General features: G+C 40.6%; 1 protein-coding gene across 1 annotated transcript in view; it reads left to right on the forward strand.

Moving 5' to 3' along the window:
- The window catches only part of si:ch211-250c4.3 (uncharacterized protein LOC100535981 homolog), a 40,626-nt gene extending 33,277 nt beyond the window's left edge, over positions 1–7,349 (forward strand). Inside the window, exons 5-7 of the mRNA XM_037687905.1 lie at positions 2,068–2,183; positions 4,815–4,916; positions 7,012–7,349. Coding sequence (XP_037543833.1) covers positions 2,068–2,183; positions 4,815–4,908 — 210 coding nt within the window. The 3' untranslated portion in view covers positions 4,909–4,916; positions 7,012–7,349. The remainder of the gene's footprint in view (positions 1–2,067; positions 2,184–4,814; positions 4,917–7,011) is intronic.
- Positions 7,350–9,729: the final 2,380 nt, after the last annotated feature.

Here is a 9,729-nt window from a genome sequence, read left to right on the forward strand (position 1 = left end):
TCAATGAGACTAACCTGCATAAATAAAGGTTCAATGAGACTAACCTGTATAAATAAAGGTTGAATGAAGTGGCCTTGTCCTTTGTGATCACACTCCTGAATTAGTTTAGCCAGTCCTTCCAAGACTGGTCTATGTTTTCATATTCCTATGAAATTTTTGTTCATTTCTACTTCTGCTCTAAGAGAAAAAACTCACAGATGTTGCTATCAGTTTTTCATTATTGATTTTCTTGGAAAAAGTGTCACTAGTTCAAATAATGATTTGACAGGTCCTTGAAAATGAATTTGATGAATCTTGTTTGGGTTTTTTAATGTCATGGTCAGGTGGGTGCTCAGACCGTACTCCTTCAACACATGATATCTTGATGATGCTGGTTTATCTTTTCACATATCGACTGTTGAAGCTCTGATTTTACCTTGCTTGGGACTCAAAGGTACAACAGTAGTGGAGTGGCTTCAGCACTTTGGTCCATTCATAAATGGTACAGATAAGACCAGAAACATCTCTGTCCCAGCTCCAAGTTTTTAGTGAGTAGTCTCTGTCAGTGCTGGTGCAGCAAAGACCAACCAGCAAAATGCATCAGATTTTAACGGCAACTTTAAATCAATATAGTGGCCATTATTTATTTTTCTATTTTTTAAATCTTGAAATTGTTACGGCCTCAGGCCTGTACTGCCTTTCTTCTTTTGCAGTTTTGAAGTTTTTTTTCTGTAATGCCTGGTTGCTGCTGGCTCGTTGCCTCCCTCTACTGGTGAACTTTTGACCAAGCCTTCAAGACTCACCTGTCCAAAGATGATTGACCAAAGGAGGTTTGGACAGCACCACCCATCCACCAGCGACTGCCAGTGAAGAGGCCAGAAGGAAGAAGAAGATCATAAAAGTCAGCCCTGCCCTTCAATCAGTGCTGCTGTGCTTAGTGTGCAGTATGCCAACTGTTGGTGGTGCAGACAAATTGTTTCAGACTGTGTCTTGCTTTGTCTTATTGGTTCTGAAAGACTGTGGCCTGTGTAACAAAGACACATTTGTCTGGTTGGAGATTTCATTCTCACTGTGGAGCCACTTGCTAGTTTGACCATTGTTAGTTGGGTTGCTGTAATTTGATTGACTTGGAATTTTCAATTTTGATTTAAGTAGCTGAGTCATTGTTCAGAACCGGAAGTGTTCTTGTTTTATTTAAGTTGTGTGAAGAATGCCAGCATTGCTGTGATTTTTGTTTAGTATTTTGTAAACTCAGCCAAAAATAAATTGTCACATTATTATTTTTTACACAAACTTTTGTCATGTCATTTATGTTGCGTCCAAAAAAGAAAGCCAGGATGTAACAAAATTAAAACAATTTTTTCTCTGACCCATCATTTTATTGCTGACTAAAATGTTTCCACTATTCCTTAAAATAGTTTAAACTCTGGAATCTACCTTTCTGAAATGCAGCTTGCAAGAAGCAGAGGAGCAAAACAACTGGACAGACTCACAATGAGCTGACTGGATCATCCATCCATCCATCTCTCCATTATCTTATACCCACTTCTTCCATTTTGGGTCATGGAGGTCGCCGGTGCCCATGTCCGACAATCACTGTGTGAGGGGCGGGGTACACCCTGAGTGGGTCTCCAGTCCATCACAGGGACACATGGAGACAAATGAGACAAACAACCATTCACTCTCTCACTCACACCTAGAGATAATTTAGAGTTACCAATCAGCCTAACATGCATGTTTTTGGTCTGTGGGAGGAAACTGGAGTACCTGGAGAAAACCCACGTATGAACAGAGAGAACATGCAAACTCCACCCAGAATGGCCCCCGGACCTGGATTTGAACCAGGGACCTTCTCGCTGAGAGGCAGCAGCTCTACCAGTTGTGCCACCGTGCTGCTCCTGACTGGATCATACACAACAATATGTCATGAAGCTGTTCATGTAGCAAATAAACTAAAAGGCTGTTGGAAGTGATTCCAGTAAACATCCAAACTAAATGGATCAACTCACAGGACTTGAGAGAAATGTTTGTGTGGTCGATATGAACAGAGAAACATTTAACTAAGCTGTTGTGTGTCTTTGTCTTTAGCTCAGTGAAAACTACACCTGGAGCAGAGTCAAAGACATTATGAGGAAAACTAAATTCAGGAACCAGAGCAGACTGGGACTGACCTCACTGAAGATGTCCTGTCCACAGCTGTACAGGTGAGGATACTGCAGTACAAGTACATACACGTTCTGTCACAAACCTGTCTGTGTACCCTGTTTCTTTTAGAAGTTTTTTTTTCTTGATGACTGTGGAAGAAGTGCAGTGTCAGGATCAAGGTGGTTCAACTAGAATGTGTTTTGCATCAAGTTTTTTATTGACTGATGAAAGATGAAGTGTTAGGTGGTCAGCCCTTTCTTTGTTGAATAATGTGCTTTTTGAATCTTAACAGATATTTTGTACCTCCTAAAATGAAACTACTATAAAAATGAGTCTCTTCCATTCGTTATAAGTGGGCAAACTTACAAAATGAACAGGGAATCAAATATGTATTTCCTCCACTGTTTCCACAAATGCCCCAGGCTTCCCAATGGCACCACTTTCTTGGATTGCATCATGCTGCAAATACATGCAAGATCACACCATGCCTAAATGATGCTTCCACCATGGGTATCATGGATGCTTTTTGTAATAAATATTGAAAAACCATAATAATTATATCTCAGCATTATAACCTTTCATCTGCATTTTAAAATGTCTTGTCATGTGATCTGGGACTGTTTGTAAAACATCCAAGGATAAAGCCTCGAGTATCCAGGTCTAAGCTTTGCTGTTGAGGTGGAAACACCATTCAGTAGTGTAAAAGGATGCAAGTCAGAGTTTTCTGAATCCTTCATGACACAATAGGAAACATAGCAAGTTAGAATGAATCTCTTTCAATAAATAACAATGTGGCAAATAAGTGCAATGTCCTGAAAATAGGAATCTACATTCATAACTTGTTTCCAAACTTTCTGATGAATTCCACTCTTCAGGGTTCTTTGGATTTAGAGTGTGATTTATAAGATTTATAGGATGAAATGTGACCAGCTAAAAATCCCTGAAATCAGCATGCTTGTTTCTCTTGATTGTTGAAGAAAAGAAAAGAAAAGAAAAAAGGAATGCAAGTCACTTTACTGCACTGAATGGAAGCCAGCATGAGAGGAAGAAAGGCATTCAGTGACCTGTGGGCACAGAGTGGAGACTGGCAGGGTCCTGGCAGATGGAGATAAAAGCAGCTATTAGCCTCATTTTGCCTGTGAGATGATGGGGTGTCAGGAAGAATGAACGGTGGCCTTTCTTTACTCGAGAGCTTGTACAGTGTAGGAATCTGATGGGAGGTGGAGGACTGTTGACACTTCAGCTCCTCCCTCTCTCCTGACCTGAGCTTGGCTGTATTTCAGAGAGCTGGAGGAGGAGGAGGGGTTGGAAAGTCAGACCTTAGGTATGCTTGGAGGAGTGGGAGAATTCCCTCATGGATTTAAACTTGGTGAGATATGGCTTTAGTCCAGAATTCATTAGACAGAACAGCATCCTCCTGCTGGGCCATGCACGGCAGTAAGGCCAGGCTGCTGGGATGTTAAAGAGTAGACTATACTCCTAGACAGTAGTTCTTATGATTCTTGTATAGCAAGCTGATAATCTGTTCTCAGGACTTTTTTTTTCATTCATTCAACCTTTATTTAGACGGGTAAATCCCATTGAGCCTTGAGGACTCATTTACAAGAGAGACCTGATTTCAACAAAGAATGATGACAACAATGGACAACAGCGACAACAATAAACATTTATAAAAAGGCATACAGATTTTATTTTTTTTAACAAATAGGATGGCTAAAAAAAAAGAAAAGTAACAAAAAACAGCTAGATTCTAAGGCAAATGTAGAAAACTAAAAACAGGAACATGTCTGCATTGGTCCCTGCCAGGAGTCCAACAGATTCTTAAAGCCACTTGGAGAGGTCAAGGTTGAGAACTTCAGATCTTATTGTAAGATATTCCAGGAAACAGGAGCGGAGTAGGAGAAGACCCTTTTGCCTAGTTCAGTCCTCACTGAGGGAACACTGCAGGTAATAATGTCCTGAGAGCGCACGCTGTAGCTGCACTCATGCAGAGACATGTAGGAGGAGATGTATGAAGGCAGCAGACCAAGAAGTGATTTAAAGATGAAAATGTACCAGTGAGAGAGTCTGCGTGAAGTTAATGATGTCCAGTTAACCAGTGAATACAGGGTGCAGTGGTGGGTACGATAATCACAGCCAGTTATGAATCTTAGTGCACCATGATAGACAGCATCCAACATCTGCAAGGTTCTTGCAGGAGCGTTCATATAGATAATGTCACCGTAATCAATGGAGGGAAGGAAAGTCACAGATACAAGGAGTTTCCTAGCATTCAGGGTTAGACAGGATCTGTTTCTGAAAAAGAAACCCAGTTTAACTTTCAGTTTCTTTACCAAGTTTTCCACATGGAGCTTAAAAGAGATGCAAGTTTAAAAAGGGCTGTCTCTCTCATCTGTGTGATGTGTAACACCATCATCATCTTTAATTGGTGTCAGTTTTATTAATGAGGGCTAGCACCATGGTTAGATGCTGAGCTTTGGAACTCATTAGGAGCCTTTTTGTGTGGTGTTTGTGTATTTCCTGTGACAATGCTTCTAATGAAAGTAGAATTGGTAGTTTACAGGAGGTGCTGCTCTCCTTCTCAACAAAAATAATTTTTGCATAGGTGTGGTTTGTGCAGTGCAGCTGTCAGAATTTGTGGTGTGTTAACCACAATAATGTTCAGTATGAACTGTACACTTGTTTCACAGACCTGACTTGGATCCAGTGGAACCTGCTGCCACAAACAGGAACTCTATGATTGCCTTGGGCCATCAAAGCAAACTGGACTTCTGGATTCCATGACAATCCAGGTAATTTCACCCCTTATCAATTTTTACAAACTTTTATCATAAATATGGATCAGAACAGCAATGAGCATTTTTTATGGACACAAGAAGACTAAGTAAGTAAGACTAAGAAGAGCAAGTATTGTTTTAGTTTGGGATAGAAAAAGTGGATAGGTTTCAGGGGTGACCAGACGATTCTGTTAAAGGATCCATTTTCTAACCATGAAGGTGCATAATCCTCTCAAGTTCTCATGCTTGAAGGTAATATCTCATAGGACGTTGATGGTTGGAGACTAGTTGGTCACTCAAAGCTGCGAGAAAATTTCTAGAAAATAGACAAAGTTGAAGTTGCAGTCTCTCTGAACTCTGAGTGTTTGTAACTAAGAGTCCAGTGAGCTTTCTGATCATGTTTTGAACTTTTTTTTGTTACCCACATCAGCAGCCACCCTGACAGTATCATTTAAACTTATGGTGGTTTTTTTTTTTTCTTTCTTTCTGCTTCTCCCTTTTTCTGGGGTGGCCACAGCGAGCAAACTTGAACAAAGACTAGGCAATTGTTTTTATGTCAGATGCCCTTCCTGATGCACCCTCTAATCACTGAGCTCCCACAGCCCTCTGTGTGGAGCTTAACTTGTTCAACTTTGGCTTCCTTAAGGGCCCAGAGTGGTGCAAATAAGGGTGGAGACAGATGTTTCACTTTAATCAATCTCACCCACCTATGTTTGTTTTGGGATTCAAACCTGTGACCTTACGATCACAGGGTCGCCTTCTCTAGCCTCTGTGCCATCACTCTCCATTTAGCAGTACAGTAGTCCCTCGCTACTTTGCGGTTCGTTTATAGCGGTTTTTAAAAATAAGATTGTACAACATGACACACAGTTGGCTGATTGATGGATGAGCCACACGATCAGCATGACATTTTCATTTAAAATAAATTACTTTAAATTATTTAGTACCTGCTGCACATTTGTGCAGCCCAGAGGAGCAGAAAGTTTCCTCCTGCAGCTTTGTGCAGCCCTTACTGCTGCAGTTAAACAGCTGATCAGATGTTCAGCCTGCAGAGTGTGGAGACGGGGGCATGGCCAAGAGCAGATATATATATATATATTCCTACTTCACGGTTTTTCACTTATCGCGGGTCTTTAGGGTACAGATCTCACGTGATAAATGAGGGACTACTGTATACCTTTGAAATAAACATAAGCAGATTTGCAACACCTTTTAAAATTTTAAGTGTCAGCATAGTTTTTAGACCAGTTTTTCTACAGAAGACGGCTTCCAGGTGTCAAATTATGGCTCTACTTGTATAGAAATGTGTTGGAGAAAACCGTGTCAAAAGTGAGAAGGCTCCAAGACATGTTCATGAGAGAAACTTTGTTGAATGCATTTAAAGAACATGTTCAAATGCCAAGTGGAACGACTGCAGGCCTCAGCAACTCGTGCAAGAAAATGAAAAGCCCCTGCAACTGTTTTCAGTCATTTTGGAAACATCCTTGTGGATGTCGTTTGGACTCATCACCAGCACTCACAGCCCAGTGAGACACTGACTTCACACAACAATCTAGCCTGCAAAAAGCTTTATGGGTAATGTTATAGTTAATATATTATTTGTGGTTTATGATTTTAGTGCCCCTGCGATAACATTTTGTATCACTGTGATCTTCTTCTTCTTCTTTTGGCTGCTCCCTGTGTCAGGGGTTGCCACAGCGAATTAAGTCGCACAAAGACTTAGCAGTTATTTTTACGCCGGATGTCCTTCCTGACAGACCACCGAGCTACCACAGCCCTCTGTGTGGAGCAGAGAGCTGCTGTCTAGGACACCCATAGGAGCAGATGGTGGGGGTTAAGGGCCTTGCTCAAGGGCCCAGAGTGGGACGAATGAGGGTGGGGACAGGTGTGGGTGCTTCACCTACCCCACCCACATTTTTTGATGTTGTTGGTACCGGGGCTTGAACCGACTATCTTCCGATCACAGGCCCACCTTCTCTAACCTCTGCGCCACCACTCCTCTAATTTTGTATCACTTTTGTATCACGGTGATATAAGTTATTAACACAGTTGCTGAATTTCTTCACAAATATTAAATTGAAATTCTGCTTTTTCTATTGTCTCCTGACAGATCAGATGCAAACGATCTACATAAAGAAGAAGAAGAAGAAGGTACCAGGAAGGGACGTGAAGGAAAACAATAGAACTAGAGAGAAAATACAAAGAAAAGAAAGAGGAAATTAAAATGAACGACTTCACAACAGTGGATGCAATGCATGGCAGAGTGAGAGGGTTTAAGTTTGAGACTTCGCTGTGTTTGAGATGCTACAAATATAAAAATAAGTGACTTTTTATGAGATTAAGACGTTGAGGTGACTTTTGCACTCACATAATTTAAGTGCCTTGTAAAATCCAACAATGTTCAGTCAGGTCATCTGGACGGTTTCTTTTTTGTGCTGAGATGTTTCGCCATCCATCTGAATATATATATATTTATAGGCTTTATATATTCTCTGTTAACTGTCATTAAAACAAGACTTACCATTATGATGCTGCAAATTATAATGTGAAATATATGTTTTATAACAGGAAAATGCCACATGTTGTAAGTCCATTGTAGACAAGTGACGGTCATTATTGTACAATGCATGAAGCTGTGTAATGAGATCATGTGTATGAGAACTGCATGAGACAAACTGTGCACAGCTCTGGTGTGTGTGTTTCTCATATATCAGAGATATACGAGCTGCAGAAGATGTCAAACAGAACATGAAGCTATACATCAAGCTGCTGCCCTGTCTGACATAGCATTTGAATATTTTAACATTAAAGATATAATTTCTTTATTTGTAATTGTTTTAGTTTTCTACATGTAAACCCTAAAACTGTAAACCTGTGTGTCCCATTGGAACAAAAAAGGGAAAGTTTTAAAGTTATTTTATCACAAGTTTGTCTAATAAACCTGAAATTAGGTTCTTGGACATGTTGGCCAATGTGAACAGCATTGAATGACAAGTGTACCATAAACACAAATCCAACATGAATTGAAATGTCCTTTTTTTGTTGCATCCTCCCTTAACAAGACGCTGATGGATGTGCTGTGCTTCTGTCCAAACATTCAGCAGGAGTTTCCAGGACCCTGAAATGTGATACCTTGGGTTCTTGACTGAGGAAGAAAATATGCAGTGATGTGGGAGTGAAAGCACCGATTGATGTTTTTATCAGCTTTATAGTCCAAGAAATGAAGAATTGAACTTTTAGCTGCAAAATACACAAAGTTTAGTTGAGTTTGTTACTGCGAGTTTTCATGAGCAAATACTGACCTTTTCAACCGGCTATAGCTTAAAGTTTACCAGAGATTTATATGTTCAGTGACATGCAAAAAATATTTAATTAAATTAGCCAGAAAATGTTTACATGTTAAAGTCTATAAGGACATTCACAACACACTAAATATACTGAGAATGTACAGATTTAAATATACACTGTGTCACTTTGAAAGTCAATTCTCAGTGTTTAACTTCAAAGGAAATGGGTGAAATAACATGCAAAATTTTAGAAACGTAAGAACTTTTATGTTTTTTAAATTTATCTTCATTAGGTCAGACTGTGCAGCCCCTATCTGTAAAATACAAAAACAGCAAAAAAAAAAAAAAAGATAATAAAAATTAAATAGCATGCTCATCAAATAAATTGTAATGCAACAAAATAACAGAAAAAATTGTGCACTTTGTGACATGGTTTAAGCAAGAGCACTGATTGTGACTTTTAACCATAAATGCCGGGACCCCTGCAGGAAAGGACATTTGAGGATCCACAAATCCTCCTCCACATAACCCTTAGCACTGGCTCCCCTCAGGGCTGTGTGTTGAGCCCTCTCCTGTTCACTCTGCTCACACATGATTGTTCTTTTACCCATCCAGGCTGTCACATTGTAAAGTTTGCAGATGATACAGCGGTGGTGGAATGCATCACAAACAATGATGAGCCCAGCTACAGGCAGCAGGTGGAACATCAGGAGAGCTGGTGCAGGAAGAACAACCTTCACATCAATGTGAAGAAGACGAAGGAGATGATTGTGGACTTCAGGCGGAACAAACACACCTACACCCCACCCCTGAACATAGGAGGATCTGTGACAGAAGTGGTCTCCAGCCACAAGTACTTGGGTGTGCACCTGAATGACAACCTCAGCTGGAGCAACAACACCACCAGCCTGCTCAAGAAAGCTCATCAGAGACTATCGTATTTTCTGGTGTATAAGTCATTTTTTTGCATAGATTTGTCAGTCCTGTGATTTATACACCGAAGCGACTTATATGCGTTTTTTTTTTTTCAATATTCATAATGCAATTTTTGACTGACGCTTTAAATTTCTAAGAACTGCAACAGCGAGTCCTCCCGTGCATGCTCACGTCACTGCTGGTGCAGGCAGAGGAATGCTGGAGAGCTAGCAGCTCCAGCCACGATGGATGGATGGATGGATGGATGGATGGCGCCGCTCCATCCAGGCTAAATGAAGCTGTTTTGCCCATCAAATAAATGCATAATAAACGCAACGTTTCAGCGGTGGTGCATAATAAATATGACTTATACGCTGAAGCGACTTAGTTTTTTTCCTCTTCATGATGCTTTTTTTGACTGAAGCAACTTATACACCAGAAAATACGATACTTCCTCAGGCGGCTGATACGAGCTGGTCTGGGAAACTCAGTCCTCACTTCCTTCTATAGGTGTGCAGTGGAGAGCATCCTGTGCAGAAAGAAAAGCTTTGCAGAGAGTGGTGAAGGCTGCACAGAAGTCTGTTGGAGTCAGCCTCCCCACCATCACAGACATTTACACCTCCAGA

This window comes from Nematolebias whitei, chromosome 1 (assembly GCF_014905685.2).
Source record: "Nematolebias whitei isolate Nwh7 chromosome 1, NemWhi1, whole genome shotgun sequence".
Classification (NCBI taxonomy): domain Eukaryota; kingdom Metazoa; phylum Chordata; class Actinopteri; order Cyprinodontiformes; family Rivulidae; genus Nematolebias; species Nematolebias whitei.